At 38.8% G+C, this 21,144-nt stretch overlaps 1 protein-coding gene and 1 pseudogene across 1 annotated transcript; one reads left to right on the forward strand and one right to left on the reverse strand.

Moving 5' to 3' along the window:
- Positions 1–406: 406 nt before the first annotated feature.
- LOC122985682 lies at positions 407–8,121 on the reverse strand (annotated as a pseudogene).
- Positions 8,122–10,094: 1,973 nt separating this feature from the next.
- LOC122985683 (peroxisomal succinyl-coenzyme A thioesterase-like) lies at positions 10,095–19,149 on the forward strand. Its single transcript, XM_044356527.1, has 9 exons — positions 10,095–10,314; positions 10,433–10,439; positions 10,935–11,163; positions 12,990–13,109; positions 13,925–14,007; positions 15,497–15,590; positions 15,792–15,872; positions 17,568–17,709; positions 17,819–19,149. The coding sequence occupies exons 1-9, from the start codon at positions 10,095–10,097 to the stop codon at positions 17,953–17,955; spliced, it is 1,113 nt and encodes a 370-aa protein (XP_044212462.1). The 3' UTR covers positions 17,956–19,149.
- Positions 19,150–21,144: the final 1,995 nt, after the last annotated feature.

Below are 21,144 nucleotides of genomic sequence, written 5' to 3' on the forward strand. Positions count from 1 at the left end.
GGTGCGAACCCCCAGGGCTCAGGTTTCTTGGAGTCTTGAAACATGTGGTAAACTGTGGTCCACATGTAGTCCCAACACCTGCTTCTGGATACCTGTATTTCTCAATCCGCATTGCTGCAGCTTTGGATTGTGAAACGGGTATCACAGGACTTTACGGCTGAAATTGTAGTTGCAGAGTTGGCTTCTTTGGCAACTGTAACAGTGGATGGATCTTCTGTATACAGAAGTGACTCTTTACCAAAGCTTATAAACATTAATTGACTTCAACAACTAACAGTTCACATTTTCTACAGTTTCTGTAAGAACCAGTCATCTTTTATAACTACAGACTTAAGTTTGTACAGTAAAAAATGAAAATACAGAAAAAAAAATAACTTCATGGATGTAAGTTATGTATGTACATAAATTAGGTTCAGTTGTTAAACATTAAGATCAATAATAGTAACAGACAGTCAGTGAACTGACCACATAGTCTCCAGTCTACAATCTGGACTCTCCAGTCCAACAGACAGATGCTTCACTGCTGAGTCGGACAGACTGTTCAAGCTCACATCCAGCTCTCTGAGATGGGAGGGATTAGACTTCAGAGCTGAAGCCACAACTTCACAGTGAGTCTCTGAGAGTCCACATTGAACAAGTCTGTAATGAAGATAACATACATACAATATACACTTTAATAATAAATATAGATTCTAGGCATTTTGATCACTAAACAAACTAAGATGTGACTAATAGGTCAGTTATCTCTGTTGGCAGAGCTAGTCGGCCATTAACCCCAAGGTTGGTGGTTTGAAACTCGAGTTCCTTCTGTCCACATGTCAAAATGTCTTTGAGCAACACATTCAATCCAAAATTGTACGTGTATGTAAAAAAAATGTAAGTCACTTTGGACACAAGCGTCTGAAAATGAACGTAATGTAAACGTGTCATATTGTGATTTACCCTTCAAATCAAAGTTGAGTTATTCAGTAACTCTCCTCACACTCTCTGCTGCTGTACTGCAGACTTTTTAATGGGATTCTCTGTTTTGGTGTCATCTTGCAGACAAAGGGAAAGAAAACGGAGTTGCATTTATGCTTCCATAAAGTCCATAGTGATTGCCTCTTATTTGTCTTAAATGTCTCCTTGCTTTGCTCACTTGAGTCGTATCCTTGTATCTTAGTCCCTCTCACCCAAGATACAAGGGAGAGATGCATGAAAAGATGTGAGGGAAGAAGAATCACGGAAACATGTTTTTGGACATCCTTTCCTTTCAGACGTCATCTGAAGTGACATCAGCTGTCAGTCCACAGGTGTTAACAGCTCTTCAGTGTCTTTTAATATGCTGGAGTTTAAATATAATGTACTCTCTAAAAATGAATAATGGCGCACAGTTATCAATGCCAGCACAGTGATGTAGTGATGTCCTCCAACATGACAAAAGACAACATGAAATATCTCTGCATGTTTCTCCTAAAATATATTTGTTATTTGCATCTGTATTAACTGATATTCTGTTTGTAAATTCATTATTTAATAATTCATGTTATGATGAGAATGTCTCGTAATTTGTAGGAATAATTTAAACTTGTAGTTTATATGTTTTAAGGAAAGAGGAAATATGTAAATATATCTGACATCAATGTTTACTTCCTACCTTGTCACAGTCTGGCTCTATGTATCTTTCTCTCAGCTCTGAGTGAGTCTGGCTCTACTAAGTTCACGTCTCACTCACACCAACTTTCTTCCTCACTGCTTTATGCAGTTATGGAGTGGCTTGTTTAGTGTTGGCTTAGTTACCCTCCATCTAGACATCGCTCTGTTAGGTTGTATTTATCCATCGTCATTTATGCATTACACTTCTGTTATCCAGTCCTTTTGCTCATGTAATTTTACTCATTCATACGATGAGTTGTCAGTTTTACTGATACCATGACACCTGCTAACCATCTACCTCATATCTCCAACTTCTTCAGCTGTGTCTGTGAAACACATCCAACAGTGATCAATCCATTTCTTTTCACATCAACTAAGTTGACATCGCCAAGTTTGTCCTTAATCCAACTCGCGACTTCATGTTTGTTCAACAGAACACCAAATCTGTCCTTGTTCCCAGTCAGTTTTATTCCACTTAAATGGATTTCTCTTTCTTTCTCTCTTTCATCACTGTAACATCAAATTTCTTCCTCTTCTTTCTTCATACAATGAGTTGCCAGTTTTTATGAGTATCTTATTTCACCACAGTAGTGATGTCTGTATATAGTTTGTGTTCAACATTAGATGCACTATGCCACTCACATCTGCCCTGCTATCACTGCAATCACCTCATTCCTCTCACCTGAGCTTCCCACCCATCTCCCTACACATGAACTATCAAGAGACAGTTTCATCTTTCTCACTGGTGTTATATAGGAGCATGTGTTTAGTTTAAGGAATTGTAATAATGAAAATGTAATCTGAGAGACTACTGCATTTTATTTTATAGGAACATCATCTGTCTCATTGTGTTTTTTGGGTTTTTAGTTTTCTGTTTGCTCTGTGTTCCCTTCCTGTGTTCATGTACTCCTCCCCAGCCTGCTTTTCCTTCCTCACTTTCCCTCCACAACTGCCCTGCATCAGCCTCATTAGTCCTGCTCTGCTCCCTGTGTCTTCACCAGCCAATCAGCTCCTTTCCTGTTCTCCTGCTCCACCTGCACCTCATCCCCTCTTCAGTTTAGTTTTATTTAAGTCCTGGTTTTCAGTTCAGTCTTGTTGGATCCTTTGTTCTGTTCAGTTTTGTTCTGCCTGCACTCAGACCAGGATGAAGATTTATACTTCAAGTTCTTGTTGCCTGCAGTCTCCTGTGTTTGGATCCACCTGCTCTGCTCTTCACAACATACCTGATGCACAAGGATTTTCAGCCTCATAGAAACTGATATTTAATTAAAATGTGTTTTCTGCTGACAGACAGCATACTCACCTTCCCTCCCTGATTATATCATCCATGACACAGGGTAAATTAGGAGAAGAAATATGAAATTAAAAATCTGTATAGTGAATGATGAAAGTTGTTTTATTCTTTCTTTATTAATCAGGCCTACAGTGCAAATTTTACTCCAAAATTTTAAACAGTCTGGAAATCAGAAAACAAATTAAATCTAAACTTGAGAGTGACACCTGAGTTGGTTCTGTTATTTGTCTCGATATAAAACTGAGATGTTAGTGATGTAATATCAGATCAGTCCGATTAGCTGCTGATCGTATCAGAGCGTCTCCACAAAGTTAAAATGAAATTGTCTTGCGCATTAAACCTGAGCAGCTTCAAACTGAGTCTCTTCAATTATCACCGTGCACTCACAGCAATTAAGTGTTATCAGCAGGAAGAGCTTTTCAGACTTTTATGCCCTGGGTTTCGCCTCTCAGGCTACATACAAGCTGGTAGCTGCAGCAGATCACAGATATTACATGTATGTGTCTGTATGTAAAAATGAACAGATACATTTTAGAAAAGTACATCAGGTACTGTCCACTGGAAAATACTGTTGTCTGTTGTGATGAAATAATGACTCTTTAAACATTTTGAACAAAAACTTGAAACCTGAAGATATTTTGCTGGATTTGTATTAAACCCAAAGGAAGAAAATTAGAAGGTGAAAAATAAACTGTAAAATCATTATGAATAAACAGAATAACTGTTTACCACCAACAAACACACCAACAATAATATTAAGTTTTTCTTGCTCTCATAGCATTTGTAATATGTGAAGAACATTTGAAGTGAAGCACTATAAGTCAGAGTCATCGTGTGCACATCCACAAACCCTCAGTGGAATAGGTGCTGGATACAAAATCTATTAAACTGTGATACAAGAGGAACTCACACACTGGAATTACAGATCCATTTAAATTTACTGGTAACATTTCAACCGACTACAGTCTTCCTCAGACAAATACCGACAGCAGGGAAATGAAGGATATTCATATCAAAATGACCAGTGACATAATCAATGTGTCATGATATCCTCATCACTATGAAAATAAAAACATTAATGTGAATAGAAATATGTTTTCCTTGTGATAAGGATATCTTGACATGTGAATGTGCTTGCAGGTACTCCTTGTAATGAAGCACTACTCATGTATAACTTTGGCAACAAGCAGGTGTAACACATGTTTAAAAGTTTGATAGTATGCATTTGTGTATCTTTACTGCAATACTAATGGCAGCTTTATAATGTTGATAATCACATCTGGACTTACTCAGCCTTTCTGCAGTTCCTCACAGCTGGGATCAGTCTCCGTCGTCCCTCCCGTGATGTGTTGTACTTCTTCAGGTTTAACTCATCCAGAACCTCCTCTGACATCTGCAGCATGTAGGCCAGAGCTGAGCAGTGGATCTCAGAGAGTTTCTTCTCTGATCTGTTCTCTGACTGCAGGAACTCTTGGATCTCCTGATGTACTGAGCGGTCGTTCATCTCCATCAGACAGTGGAAGATGCTGATGCTTCTGTCCGGAGAGATATCCTCAATCAATCAATCAATCAATCAATCAATTTTTATTTATATAGCGCCATATCACAACAGAAGTCATCTCAAGGCACTTTTCGCATAGAGCAGGTCAAGACCGTACTCTTTAATTTACAGAGACCCAACAATTCCCCCATGAGCAAGCACTTGGCGACACTGTTCATCTCCTTCAGGTTGTTGATGGCTCTCTGGATGATTTCTCGACTATTCTCTGTCTGACCCAACAGGCCTCCTAAGAGACTCTGGTTGGACTCCAGAGAGAGGCCATGAAGGAAGCGCACAAACAGGTCCAGGTGGCCATTTTCACTTCTGAGAGATTTCTCCATGGTCCTCTTCAGGAAGTCATCCAGAGATGAGAAGTGCTAGTAATTTCCCAGGAAGTCCTCCAATACCTTTGTTTTCCTCTTTGTGTAACAGTGGTACATGTAGACTGCAGCCAGAAACTCCTGAATGCTCAGATGAGCAAAGCAGTAGACTGTTTTCTGGAAGATCACACTCTTTCTTTTGAGGATCTCTGTACAAACTCCTGATAACACCGAGGCCTCTGTGACATCAAGACCACACTGCTCCAGATGTTCAAACGCCAGCCTCCCCAGCTTCAGAAGAAGTTCCCTGTCAGCCTCTGTCAGCTCCTGTGGACTTGTCTCATGTCCTTCATCATACTTGTGCTTCCTCCTCTTTGTCTGAACCAGCAGGAAGTGTGAGTACATGTCAGTCAGGGTCTTGGGCAGCTCTCCTCTCTGGTCTGTAGTCAACATGTGCTCCAGAACTGTAGCAGTGATCCAGCAGAAGACTGGGATGAGACACATGATGTGGAGGCTCCTGGATGTCTTGATGTGTGAGATGATTCTGCTGGACAGCTCTTCATCACTGAATCTCCTTCTGAAGTACTCCTCCTTCTGGGCGTCAGTGAAGCCTCGTACTTCTGTTACCCTGTCAACACATGTAGGAGGGATCTGATTAGCTGCTGCAGGTCGGGAAGTTATCCAGACGAGAGCCGAGGGAAGCAGCTTCCCCTCGATGAGGTTTGTCAACAGCATGTTGACTGATGACTTCTGTGTGACATCAGACACAACCTTCCTGTTGTTGAAATCCAGTGAAAGTCTGCTTTCATCCAGGCCGTCAAAGATGAACAAAACTTTCCAGACAGCAAGCTTCTCTGCTGTGACCTTCTGTAATGTTGGATAGAAATCATGGATCAGCATGAGGAGACTGTACTGCTTATCTTTTATCAAGTTCAGCTCCCTGAACGAAAGCAGAATCACCAGACTGATGTCTTGGTTTTCCGAGCCCTCTGCCCAGTCCAGAGTGAACTTCTGCACTGAGAAGGTTTTTCCAACGCCAGCAACACTGTTCGTCAGAACAACTCTGATATGTTTCTGTTGGTCAGGTAAGACTTTAAAGATGTTGTGACACCTGATTGGAGTGTCATGGAGGGTCTCCATCTTGGAAGCTGCTTCAAGCTGCCTCACCTCATGTTGGGTATTAACATCTTCATTCTGTCCCTCTGTGATGTAGAGCTCAGTGTAGATCCTGTTGAGGAGAGCTTCACTTCCTGCTTCATCACTTCCTTCAGTCACACATTCACATCTCCTCCTCAGACTGATCTTATGTTCGTCTAAAACCTCCTGTAGACCACTTTCTACTGAAAGAGAAGAAAATGTATAATTAAAAAGAAATATGTCTGACTGTGTTAATTTTCAGTACGATAGAGGAGGTAGATTCCTGTCTTGTTGTCAGAGAAGATGACATCAGCAGACAGATCTTCAGTCTTACTTTGTACAGTGCTGGTCTGTCTGTCTGTCTGCAGTCCAGATCTTGTTCTGGATCTTTTTCCATACTAGGGACAGGAGGAGTCTCCTGATGAAGCAGACTGGTCCCAGTATGAGGTGATGCACTGTCTGTAGAACCGGTGTCCACAGCTCATAGAGACTGGATCCTTCAGGATGTCCTGACACAAAGAACAGCAGGACAGCTGCTCCTCCACAGAAACACCCCTCCCCTTCCTCTCACTGTGGACCTGAACACATTTTTTATGACACATGACATTAGTGGTGGCCAACCGACAGCTCACAAGTTGATGCAGCTCTTTCCCTACATAAACAGTCCAGACTGTTACACAATTTTTTGTTCTTCAGGCTCTGAGCTTTAGCACATTCAATTTAAATAAAATAATATACACAACAATTACAAGGGTTTAAAAGTAATTAGACAGACACAACAATGTGCCAGCAAAGGCAGAGAAGAAGAAGAAGAGTGCAAGCTAGTAAACATGGATGTAAACAATGCAGGATTTAAAATACTAGCATCAAAAATCGGCTTTGCAAATATTTCATGAGGAGGGAAATGGATTCAACACATTTGTTAGACCACAAGGATTCACACAATGTGTTTTGGTCAGTAAGTCAATGTACACATTACTTTTGTCTGTTAACAAGAAAACTCCACAGGGCTCCTTTAAGCTACTATGAGACTTTAAAAGTCAGGAAAAACAAAAAAGGAGGCAACTGAGCAAAACAGAAAAGTCCACTTGTGAAAAGTAACAGACTGCTGCTCTTTTGTCTTGTGTTGTGGTGCTGAACAGAGAGCTCTGCTAAATATCTTCATAATGCATTACATCTTGCTTGTAATTACTGTCAAATACTATTTATATACAGTAAATCTCATACATTAATTGGAAAAGTCTGTAGAAAGTTGCTTGTAATTACTTTCAATTAATGTTTATATGAAGTAATGATTATTAAAATTCTGTTTTTGTGTGCTATTTTCACATGATCCTATTTTTTGTACAGTATCAAACCAATATTTTTACCATGAATTTACTGTAAATAGATGAGATAATTAAATACAATTAAAGCCTAAAGCTCTCAAGATACCATTAATGGGTGTTAAAGGAGGATAATTTGAATATAATTTTACATACTTTTTTTGTGTTTTACATCCAGAAATTTGTGCTTTGATGGGGCAGTCTTAAGGATAAATTGGATAATTCTATGAATTTACAAAAGAATACTGTATGAAACAAGCCATTATTTAAATTAGGTAATTTTAAAGTATTTCTGCAATGTTTTTCATTGTTTTGTGCACATTTATACATTTATTTAGCATTCTAGCAATATTTTATGTTTTTTGTTTTTATTTTACAACAGTTGGACTGTAAAAATGCAGATAATGTCTATAGTAAATATCTGTTTTGTTTTGTTTTTTTAAATTCTTTGTAGAATAATAATAAGTTTTGTTTTTTTTTACTGTTATTTGACGGTAAGTGTTTTTTTTTTTTTTTTTTTTAACTTTTTAAACTTTTTTTACATTAAATTTAAAGTAAAAAAACAGAAAGTTGCCTTAATTTTACATTCAGTAATAGGATGTGTATTATTTGTATTTTTACATAGAATTCAATGTAATGTAATATTCAAGACCATTAAGTAATTGAAAAATCCTGTTAAAAAACTATAAAATTCCATTATATTAATTTACAGATTACAGCCTTTATTTTATGGTGAATATTTTTAATAAAAAATCATTTACTGAGTTTTTATGGCATTTACACTTGATGTAGAGAAAACAAAAAAAACTGTAAAATAATACAGTAAATTTCTGTGAAATAACTTTTTTTTTTTTTTACAGTGTGGGCCATGCGGTAAGAATGAAGACTTGGATCTGCACGTGCCCTGGGGCCCCTAGCTTTTAAACACCTCAGTCTGAATCTGCAGTTTCTGTGGCTCTGTTGTGTACATACAGACTGATGTCAGCTGTGGGAGGAGTCTCACACTGTGAGGCTGAACATCATATGAAAAGGCTACATAAAGCTCAGGAGTTTTGTGTTTTATTCACATGAATCCAGCTGACAGACACCAAACCTGAAGACAACAGCAGTGAGTTCTGCATCTGCTCTAAGGTCTGCTTGTACAGTAAGTGGTTAAACACGTCACTGAAAGAATAAATATGCAATTTAAGGGAAAATGGGGCATGAAATTAATTGATTAATTATATTTGGGGGTTTGTGCAGAGATTGAGAAGATTAATATAGTTAAAAGGTGTTTTAGGTACAGTATGTTTGTCCTCCAATATGCACACATACCAGAGATTCCTCTGTGGTTATGTTGGAGACACAGTTAACCTGTGTTGATTTTGGCACCTAATTTTGATTTAGTCTTAGTCTTTCGATAATGTACATTACTTTTTGTCAACATTGAGTCATTTGATTGATTTTACTCAACAAAAACTAAAGCTGATATAGTTTGCGTCAGTGACATTCTCATTTTTGTCACACAAACTTTAAATTTGTCTTATAAGTAGTGTGATGTGAATTGGTGAAGATACCTTGATTGGACTGACAAGCGATGAACTAATGAGTGTCAGGTGTGACTGATTGCGCAGCTGTTGGACTCTGGAAAAGGGGAAGGGAAGAGCCGCATGCAAGTTTAGTATATATTTTAACTTGTATGTATTGTGTATTTTCTATTTGTATTTATTATAAGTATTTTGAGGCTACAGCTATGGCCATCTTCTGTACAGTTAACATGGTTACAGGTGGAAAAGGCACATTTTACTTGTTCACACACACAGTGTCCCACTTTCACACTACATACTATTACTATTCAGTATATACTAATCTTAATAGTATTTGGCATTTATAACAAGAAAGTGAAACTACATTTCATACTAAGCAGGAAAGGATGCAATATGTGCAACTTCAGAGTGCTGCCGCCAGTTAAACCTAACAGAAAGACAGAAAAGTGTCTTCAAACATTCAATAGTTATTTTTTGTTTTCTGGGAACTGTTTCACTACCATCTATTAATTCCATCTCACTGTGAGCAGCTCCTCAGTTCATTGATGTATTAACAATGTAAGTAAGCGAGTATATGTAGTGTTTCCAAGCTCAGTGTGAACATGAGCTACAGCTAATGTTAATGTCACTGACACATTGTATTTATATATAATATATATGCAACATATTGTCCAAATAAAGTCTCTTAAGTTTTGAAAATCTCATTCTGTTTTCAGAAATTTGATTGGCATTCAAGATAATTCACAGTGCTGCTTTTCCACCATTTAAGGGCTTTTTTCAGCTACGCTCTGAGCAGATGAGCAGAACCTCTCGATCTGCTCTAAACTCAGACTTACACATCCCCCTGCAGCGGACTGCCTCTGCACAATCTGTTTTTTTTATTTACAGCCATCAAATATTGGAATATGCTTCCAGCTGAGATTAAAACTTTCAGACTTTCATTCTTTTTCCCGCGATGCAAAAAAATGGATATTAAGCAACCAGTCATGTCAACATTAATTTTACAGTGCTTCAGATTTTAAACTGTAATAATTTGTAATTCTATAGTTGTACTGGATGAATGTGCTGGTATTTATATTGTATGTAGAATTGTTAGGGTAATAGAGACTATGCAATGGTGTTACATGTAAATGAACATTTTTATTATCTGGTAATTGTTCTGTGTACCTGCCCAGGAACCGCAGATGGAAATAAGTTTATAGCTAAATCTGGCATAAATCTTTTCTTCTCATTTGAGATTTTTTTTTTTGTGTGCATGATCCTTGTTTAATAACGACTAATAAAGATTATTAAAGACTTGTTTGTGCCCAGCTCAGAATGGACAGGGAACAGTGTTGTGTGAAGCTGTCGGTCCAGCCGTCCAGAGGACTTGTGGATGAGAAGTTCACCGTCCTGGTCCAGCATGTCCCTCCTGGTTCCCAACTCACGGTCCACGCTCTGCACCAGTGTGAAGACGGACACACGTGGGAGGCGTTCGCTCACTACATCGCCAACGCCACCGGGACAGTGGTCCAAAATCTAGACCTGGAAAATACAGGTTTTTTAATTTTTTATATTTAGACCTTTGTACAATAGGTTTGAGGAAATTCAAAAGGCAATTTAAAATGTCCTGGTTTTCTAACATTTGGCAATTGTTTAGTCTCTTTCTTTTATAGTAATACGGTATTATCCTTTAAGATGTTATTTAAAATAATGTTCAGCTGTAGACTGAGATGGTCTAGTGCAGTGGTTCCCAACCTTTCCTTAAAGGTCCAGTGTGTAGGATTTAGTGCCATTTAGGGTGGGATTGCAGATCGCAACCAACTGAATACCCCCACCTTTCCCTACCAAATGTGTAAGTGAACCTGTAGTTGCAACAAAACTTGCGAAAAGCCCTGTCTATAGCCAGTGTTTGATTTGTCTGTTCTGAGCTACTGTAGAAACATGGTGCAACATGGCAGCCCCACGACATGCATGGCCATGCTGGTCTGCCATCAACTGACCAGTTACACCAGCTCTACCAACCTGGCTGCTCACCTCTCAGCCAGCTACACAAAACCGGTCTACCAGCTGATCACCAGTTAAATCAGCCTGAACAAGCTGGCCCACCAAGTAAATCCAGCAAGACCAGCAAATGACCAGCTAAGGTTTGAAGCTGGTTCTATCTGGATTTTACAGCAGGGAAACCTCCATCATCATGTACAGTAAACTGTTTTTGGTGTTTGACTCATCTGAAGGACCTGGACCTTTCCCCGGCCTTCTGGACCTGTGGGGGGGTGAAGGGCATTTGTTGGAGTACCGTGTGGCGCTGCTGGCCTCTCATGGCTTTGCCTCCCTGACCCTCGACTACCTGACTCCTAAAATCGCCTCGGAAACTGGAAAGATGGTGGACAACCAGTACTTTGAGGTAAACCTGATAAATGTCCCAAATGACATATTCTAATATACAAAACATTAATTCAATGTTCCGTCCAAAAAATACACCAAAATAAGATTTTGTAAAAAGCTCAATAACAAGCTGACAGACGCACAGCTCTGACATATTATCACCTTATAGAGTTTTTGTAGCTAACATGCTAGCAGACAGCAGACACAGAGCAACATGAACATTGTCCCATTGGAGTCGTGTTTTTGTCCATGTGATAAATGTGAGTCTGTAAGTTTCTGCCGAAGCAGAGTGTTCATTTTTATTTCCTTCCCCGATCCTTTGAGGTGTATGAAGCTTAAACATTAAAACATTGCAACAGTCTCTGATCCATCATTTGCGTTTTAAGATGCAAGAAAGTCAAGATTCAAGAAAAATGTACAGAATCTGAAAGAGAAAACTACATCGAACAACTACATTAAACTTAAAGAACGGTTCATGGTTTTCCAGTGTTTCTGCAAACAGTCAGGTGTCCATATGAACAGTGAAAGAGGTTTTCCTCGCTGTAATCATGAACAGGAGGAATGATTACAGCAAGAAAAACGTATTTTAGAGTTCATTTCAGCTCTGTTTTGCTGTTTTGCGAAACCGTCCTTCAGGGAGTTTCTGAAATTCACTCAGACAGGTCTGTCAGGACTGTGTTTTGGCATTTAGTACCTACTTCGTTTGTTGCCCTGAGCTAATGACTAACTAATGCTCTCATATTGACTTTGACTTTGTTCAAACAGTTTGATTTCAGTATTCATAGCAGCACACAAAGTTCTTCCTCTGACTGATGGTACTTGGTAAGATAAGAGATGAGTTATGAGTCAGATTAGCTTACATTATTAGAGACAGAAATTTTTTACGCCCTGGAGGAAAACTTCTCACAGCCTGCACATGAAAATGTCTCACAGATACATGCGACATGCAAACAACATACATTTTAACATGGACAGATGTGCGCCCACATTTATCCTCTCACAGTTACATGAAATCCTGAGGATCCTGGGGAAAATGCCTTACAAGACATTAAAAAGTCTTATAGCATAGCTACTGAAGAAGTCGGGATTCTGATTGGTTTGAGGGTGTGGATCAACTCTTAGTAACCATACAGTTTAACTGGACAGCCATGATGTAATGTTTGGTCTGGACTTATTTTATTACATTATCCATCACCTCTGTTATATTTCAGATTCATATCTACTTGATTTGACTCATTTGGATGCTGTAGCTTCATATTAGCTTCAGATAAACTTTTAAATACATTTTTGCACAGAAGGAGGACTGTGGATTTTGTCCCCCATCACTTCCGTTGTAAGTGCATTATGAAGGGATCTTCTAATGGTCAGTATGAACAGGAGGAATGATTACAGCAAGAAAAACATGTTTCAATGTTCATGTGGGCTCCTGACTGTTGTTTTAAGACACACTTGAAAAATTAATCCGTCCTCTAAAGCAAGGAAACGTTATTGCAAAACTTTAGTCACCTGACACTCACCTGAGGAAAGCTGAGAGTCAAAGATCACATCCAGATTATAGCAGCCTGCTTCACATCAAACGACCAGCTGCCAAGACATGATAAGAGCTGGTTTATGGAAATGTGGGGCCAATAAAAACTGTTTTGTGAAATCTAACATGAATGTCTGATAAACAGACTAAACTACAAACCAGCTGTGACCATCTGAAATGCAGAAACATGTCCAGTGTTTTACCCTCTACAATAGTGCGGGCAAGCTTGATTGGAATGTTAATATAAATACTAATGGTGTGAAGTATGAGAATCCATGCAATCAAAACTTATAATTTGTTGTGTTTTCTTGCTGCAGACAGCTTTCCGAGTCCTGCAGCAGCATCCTCAGGTCCTCGGCAGCAGGATCGGCATGATGGGCCTTTCCCTCGGCGCCAGTTTCACACTCAAAATGGCCGCTTACTCCGAGGTTATAAAGGTAAAATTCATGATCTTCATGCAAAGATCCCCTCCTAGACAGAAAAACTGTGCTTTGACTCGTAATTTGTCAAAGAAACCAGAAAATATTCACATTCACAGCTGGTCAGTGTTGTGAATTTTCATGTCAAAGTTGAACTCCATTTAAATGAAGTAATCTCAGCCTGAAATGTAATTGTTATAATTTTGATGTGTCCCTTTGTGGTGTTTCTGCTCAGTTTTATGCCAAGTCAAGTCAGTTTATCTATAGAGCACATTTGAAAACAACAAAACTTGACCAAAGTGCTTTAGAGAGAGATACAACCAAATAAAAACACATACGAATCAAGGGGAAAATTAATACAAGTTTGGAATAAAATAAATAAATATAGGATCTAAATCCTAAGAAGACAACAGCAGTGCAAAGAGAACATATAATAAATAGAGGGGCTAAAGATCAATAAATAAAAAGTGTGAGCAGTCATGTCTTCATGGTGAGTATTAGTGGAAAAATCACCTCTGGATTTTAACTGGGAGCACTGAATGACGAACAGTGATTGGTCAGCAGATCTGAGGGGATGAAGGCTGAAGAATGAAATGAAAAGCTGAAGCCAGTCCATGCAGTGCCTTAAAAACAAATAAAAGATTCCTAAAATCTATTCTGTATTTGACTGGTAACCAGTGAAGAGAGGAGTCGCGCTGCTGCATTACAAATAATTGTATTTTACACATTGCTGTTTGTCATTTTGTGTAGTTTTTCTGTTCTCTGTAAACACTTGTATATGTAATGTGTGTGTGTGTGTGTGTGTGTGTGTGTGTGTGTGTGTGGTCTCTCAGCTCAGCAGTATTGTGTGCATTAATGGGACTCATGTGCAGCCAGTCAATGGATCTGTGGAAGAAATGCTGGAATACTGTAGAAGGTAAGTTGATCTGTTGTCAGTTACTTTGTCATTTATGTTCAACAGCTCAACAACTACAGATATCATTCCTGCTCCCCAGAGAATGAACTTGAAATTTGAATGACCCCATGATGTTTCCTCTAGCGCAGTAGTACTCATACACAAGTCTTTGAGGTCCACTGCATCAAAAGTCCACATCCCTATTGCCAGAATAAAACGCTGGCATTGTACGTTGCTGCAAACTGCAGATATGTTGAATGTCTACGTTTCAATGTTGGCCTTTATCAGTTCAATAATTATGTTTTATGATGTAACAATGCTGTGGTTAAGGTCTGGTAGGGTTTAGGCACAAAAACCACTTGGTTAGGGATCATGGTTTGAGTTAAAATACAAAAAAACGGCTGCAAATGTCCCAACGTCTCGCTAAAATACCCACTTTTGTTGGTTGAAAGGGGAAGCAGGCAGTAGTCTCCAGGTGGTCTCGAACACTGCTCTCTGCTGTTTTGATGGTTTTCCAACATTCTTCCGTCTGTTTTCCTAACCATCCACCAACCCTTCCTCCTCCAAATACAGTCAGCTCATATAGATGTCATCTGAACTATGTCACTTTAGAAATGTTGATATAATACGTATTGTTGAAATGTTGATACGCTACATATTAAACGTATTGAAACGTAGAGATTCAACGTATCCGTTGTTTGCAGAAACATACAATGCCAACATTTTATTCTGGCAACAAGGCTGAAGTCCATCAAGGCTGCATTACATGATGATATTTTAATACAAAAACTCCAGACATATGTGCATGAACAGAGGTGACACCTTCATTGTGTAACCGAGTCCTTAAACCTGGACGCAAACAGGCCGACATTCACACCCACTTCATGCAGTGATTGTTGAGCTGTGCAGAGGTGAGTCAGGGTTTGAACTTCTCTCTCTGCTCTTCTTCATTCTTAGCACAACTACTTCTGTCACTTTTTATGTGAGAGTGAAACACTAGTAATGTTTTCCAGGAGAGACTGTCTGACAATATGCTCCGTTATTCCCCCCATGATGGTCGGCTTTTCACTCCATCTTTAAGTGTGGCCGTTCAGAACAGCATTTGATTTCCGGTGTGATCGTGCAACATGTTGTAAGAAGCAGTTCTGATCGCCTGTAAATCAACACTTACTTTTTCAGCAGGAGCTCCTACATCTGACAACGATCTTATTAACTGTGGCGACTTGCGGGCAGCTGAAAGATGACAGTTGAGGTGATGTGACAGTGATGTATCACTCAAAAGCAGTCCGGGTCAGGTTGCAGTGAAAATGTTTTAATTTAAAATAAAATTTAATTAAATCGCACCACACTCAGGACAAACTATATATTTTTTAGCTCCACTGGAAATGCTGTAAGGACACAAACAGATTAGTTTGTCCGAGTCGCCAATAATTCAAGTATGTGTTGAGTCAGAACTGAGTCAGTTGAAGTTTTTTGAGTCTCTTTTTGGGTTTGTTTTCTGTCCAATCAGTAACGCTGAGAAGACTCGCTTCAACGAGGAGAACCAGGTGATCTGGCGAGATCTGCCGCTGCCCATCCCCACCGACCCTGAACTCAAAGTGGACGTGAGTTCAATCAGACAGAATGTCTCTTTTTATTATTTTACAATCAGTATCCTCTCTTTTTGATGACAGTTTATTTGATAGTGCAACACATCACAGCGTATCCAAATTGGTTTTCTTTTTTGGGGAGGAGGTTTCTTACAACTTGTTCTGGTGTGCTTGTAATATTATGCATATTTTTTTCTTTTTAATATCTCTGAGCAGGTGGGACGACTGCAGTGTCCTGTGATGTTGGTCGTAGCGGAGGACGATCAGAACTGGCCGGCGTCCGAGTCTGCACAGGACGTGAGTTTACTTTCATGACAACATCCTGAGTAACAAATCTGGTGCAGAGGATTAAAGTCAGATTAGGAAGCAGGACGACAGAAGTTGGATGAAACAGATTTTACAAGGATATATGGAATTCCAAAATGGCTAATATTAGGTAAATAATAAGACATTATAAAATAAATAATTGTGTGTATGTAAATGAACCAATAAACTGTGAAGTTATTCAATAGCTTTTAAAACTCAGCTAATTCATTTTTATTTTCATAGTAGTGAACAAAACGATTTTAAATAAACCAAAGCTGTAATTATAAAAATAAACCTTTTCAAAAAAAACAACCGAAAATAAATTTGCAACAAATTAATGAACATGATCTTAAACTGGTGGTCTGGGGCCACGGGAGGGTTCAGGAGCAGCAGGGGCCAGTATGCGCGTTATGTATCGTGCGCCTTCACTTTACACACGAGCAGATCCGTTTCCTTAGCAGAGAAGATGCGCCATCATAATAACAATCCGCCAAGGTGCAAGCGCATCTGGCTCTTAAAGGGAATGGGAGATGACACTCTGATTGGTTTATTGCATGTTAAGCTGAAAACACACCCATGGTTAATTAGAAGACTATGGACAACCCCTTTAAAATCATGCGCCTGGCGCAGCAACCATTTTTCCACCCGTTAAATAGCAAAAATGCATTTGAACACACCCTAAACGCACTCGCGCCACGCGCTTCAGACCGTGCACTTTAGATCGTTAAAATAGGACCCATGTTGTTTTCTACTAGCATTAAGTGTTTGTTGTAATGCTTGCATGTCATTTTTCAAGAACGTGTGAAAAATAAAAGTATTGACACAGTCAATGCTAAGTTTAATGTAAAGCAATTTTTTGGTCCAAGACCTTTGTCAGACATTAAACTCACAATATGAAACAACAGTGTGTTTAAACTGGAGCCACAGGCTGCAACAACTGCAACTTCCACAATCATAAAACTAATTACATGTCTTTATTTATTATTCAGCGGCAAAAGTAGCGTTTCCACATTAAAGTGTCAGTTTTGACTCTTCACAGAACAATCTACTCCCATTCCACAAAAAACAAACGTGTCCATCTACTATAGTTGTGTCGTGTTGGTGTCGTTTGAATTGAACTCTCCAGTTAATTTCTCAGAGAAGTTGGTTGGTTAAATTACCTCAGCTTCAACTAGTTCTCCAGTTATTACACTATCATGAGCATGTCACCATCAGTCATTCATAATTTATAATTCGCCATTCAGAACATATTACACTCATTCTGGTTGATTATTCATTTATCTGTTTGCACTGATACCTCATTTATTCCCTTGTTCATCATTTTAGTTCAATGAATATGCATTTACCAGTATGTCGTTGTCTGTGGCTTCAATGTAAAGCAGAGAATTAGATCCCTGCATCATAACACACTACTTCACACTACTGATAAAAAGTGGTTCTGTGTGTCATCTCAGGGGGGTGGTGCTCCTGTCACAAGGTTTATTAATAAATGTATATGTTCCTGCATCTCAAAGGATGTTTTCCAGATTAAAGACCGGTTTGGATTTAATTCTATAATTCCAAACATGTCATTTAGAATCTCACAGTAACTGAGGTGTTGAAATTGAGTGTGTTCTGTTCATTTACAAATCATATCCAAGCCATGTCACAAATATGAGATAATGTTTTAAACTTCCTGTTTTCCAGATGAAGGAGATGATGGAGCAGGCGGGGAACAGCCACCTGCTGACCATCCTTTCGTACCCAAATGCCAGTCACCTGATTGAACCTCCGTACACGCCGCACTTCAGAGCCAGCTCCTTCAAGACAGTCGACCGAGGCCAGACGTGTAAGTTCAGCTGTGGACAATAACAGAAACTTTCTGAATGATTCAAGGTTAATGTGCTAAATTCAGGACTTGAGTTTTGTGCTGTTTCTGTTTCCTGTTGTCTTTGCAGTCATGGCTCTGTGGGGCGGAGACACGGTGCCTCATGCTCGCGCTCAGGAAGACGCCTGGAGGAAGATGCTGGCCTTCCTGCAAGAGAATTTCTACGGCAGCACAAAGCCTGCTGCAACCTCATTATCACACCTGTGACAAGGCGACGACTACTGATTGTAGAGTTGCAAAGTTATTTCAGGCTCCAGAAAGTAAATATCCTATTCACATTTTTCATAGACAACGTTGCATGACTCACAATTTGAACACTTCTACAGCTTTGATTGACATAAAACTCTCTTGGCTGAATCACTAGAACAAAAAACATGAAACAAACAAAAAGGTGAAGATACAAACTTGTGTACATAAGAAATTTGCAGGAATAATTAAGTATGACTCCCAAGATCCATTTTGACAATCACAGAGTTTAACATTCTGTTTTATGAGCCACCGATGCTGCGTTATATATAACATCATATCTGAGTTATTGTAATTATGAATTTCCAACTTTTAGATAGTGTTCATGTTGGAATTATGACTGGAAGCTTTTCAGAAAGCTCCAATATATCCGACGTGGCTCCTAATGATGCAGAAGTGCCTGAAAACAAAACCAACATGGACATCAGCAAAAGACCTACATGCAATGTAATTAAACCCAAATTTAATAGATATAGTGTTATATGGTGACTCTATATGGTGTTATAGAGTCAGCCGATTTCAATTATTTCTTAAATGCCTGAATTGACTGCAGCATTAGAAATGCTTTAAGATAAGGGAAGATAATTTCAAAGTTTTGTTGTTTACAGGGGAGCTCAGGTCTCTTTTAAGGGAGGTAAACCAAACACTGGTTTTATAATGATAAAAAAAAAAAAACATAGAAACGCAGAAAATCACATTTGACTCACATTGCATTCATTTTTGGTCGAATAATTACTCAAAACAGAGATCTGTTCAGGAAGCTGTCATTAGTCTGTCAGTGTGCCATCAATATATGTCATTAGTGCAACATGTTCCATCAGTTTTTAGTGGATTTCCTCCATTCAACACACGCACAGCTTTGAGAAAACACATTTTTGAGTGTCTGCTAAACACCATCTGTACTATATAACTGAATCAAGTCAACTGTAATCAAAACATTGTCAAAGGGAGTGATGTTAAATGGAGAAACCTGACACACAGTTCTTATTGATACAGAGAAGGTGAGGTATGCTATCATCTGTGAATTCATATCATACAATGCTGGTTTATCAAAGATCATTTATTGATCACTGATGTTGTACTTTGATGTTTTTCTGGAGTCAGAATGTCTGTATCACATAAATACGGTCATAAATAATAAAAACATCAACACTTCTTGTGGTAAAGATACTGGAGTCAACATGTAAAAGTTTCTGTAACAAGAAACCAAGTGGTGCCAGTGACATTAAACAACTCAAGTAATTTAAGCATAAAATTACACAAGAGGTCAGCGCAGCTAAACCTTTTCCTTCAAACAAGATATGGAGCCTATTTTTCTGCCGGCGCAAGTCTTTTTTTTGCGTCTGTGAGCCGACGTTTGGACGAGAGGCGCAGCTGAGGCTGTTTATGCAGATGAGGCGGTGCAATGCAATGTTGGTGTTCATTTGGCATGAAATTGCAATAAAAGCTGTTCAGACTCTCATCGCAGACGAAGGTTCAATGTTCGTGGCTTCAGTTGGCAGAGGCGCAGCACACAGACGTCTCCAAAATCACACAACATCTTTCATTTATATTTAGTTTTTCACCTTTCAGTTCGCTGCATGTTTTTTTCAGCTACTGCAGATTGACCTGAGAGTCAAAACATAGATTTTAAGGAGGATTCTCACCATTAATATCATCCACATGAGCCTAATATGATGACCCGGAGTTCAGAAATACATTCTGTTGGATGAGTGAGTTTCCCACAATACTTTGTAGAATCTCGGATCTTTTCCATGTTTATTAAACAGCTGTAGTCATCACACATCAGCAGGAATGATATGTGTGTTTCATGTACAGTCCCTGATTTGAGAGAGGTGTCATTTTACGTGCGGTTGGCACAGCAGAGGAAACTTTATTAATTATTTATTATTTATTATCAGGATCTGCGGTGATTCCAAGTTTAACAATAAAATCGTTTGAAGTATCGCAGCTGTCCTCAGGATGCGTCCTGAGCTCCATCAAGTCTGTCTGGACATTTTTATTCAATAAAAGTTCGAACTGAGTTTAGAGAATCAAATATTTTTTTCTGTCATGTCACGAGGATAATTCCAGTGAGTTTTCAGTTTTGCTTCTTGCAGTCAAATATCAGAGTATCTGCAGTAGTCAGTTCTACGCATGGATGTGTGTCCATATAATCAGTGTGTAAAATATCCTCTGACAGCTTCTTAAACAGAGTAAACCTGCAACAACATCCTTTATGCTGTGAACAAAGAGAACATTTTAAAACTGGTTGAAACAAAATCTTGTTCACTTTACGCACAGCCAGCATTTAAATATTTGGATGAAACAGAACTTCTGCGCTTTTCAATCACTAACCAGCAAATTTCCAAACCCAATTTTGTATTTGTTTGTTTAGGAATATTGTTCGATGTTGTGTCTGCCTGGGTTGCACCAACGCTGATGGTCAAGAAAATTGCAAAACATTGTTGGTCACACTTATATGGGCCATGCGGTAAGAATGAAGACTTGAATCTGCGCCTGTGTAACAGAGGTGGTTAGGGCAGGTATGAGTAGACTCAGAGGGTTGATTTCCAGCTTTTTTTATTAACTCCTGGAGAAGACAATGTAACACATAATTTGCCTTCTGTATATGATGCACATCTGCTCCCTCAGCGCCTCAGCACTGCGAAACGGCAATGTGAGGGACTTCACTTGACTGATATTTCCCAAAGTAAAATATATAAATACATTAATTGGGTATTACCACACCTACATATATCAACACAATATTAAACTTCTAACCAAGAGTCATTAAAATTGACAGGAAACTTCTTTTTCCCATTTCTTTGTCCTAAATTTTAACAACAAAGTCTGAACTTTCATGACTTTCCTCTTCAAAACTTAAATTTGAACCAATAAAAACATACAAAAGGACAAACAGTGCCACCTGGTGGGTAAAAATAAGCAAGTACATGGGGGTGGTTGATTAAACAAAGGCAATGAAAATTATAACATTTAAGAAAAATAAGACACATTCCTGGAGGAGACAATGTAACACATAATTTGTCTTCTGTATATGCTGCACATCTGCTCCCTCAGTGCCTCAGTACTGCAAAATAAAAGAATTCACACTCTCACTGGATGCTAAAATCTCTGAGCTACATTGACCATATGGTGTCAAGAAAGTTA

Source organism: Thunnus albacares, chromosome 7 (genome assembly GCF_914725855.1).
Source record: "Thunnus albacares chromosome 7, fThuAlb1.1, whole genome shotgun sequence".
Lineage (NCBI taxonomy): Eukaryota > Metazoa > Chordata > Actinopteri > Scombriformes > Scombridae > Thunnus > Thunnus albacares.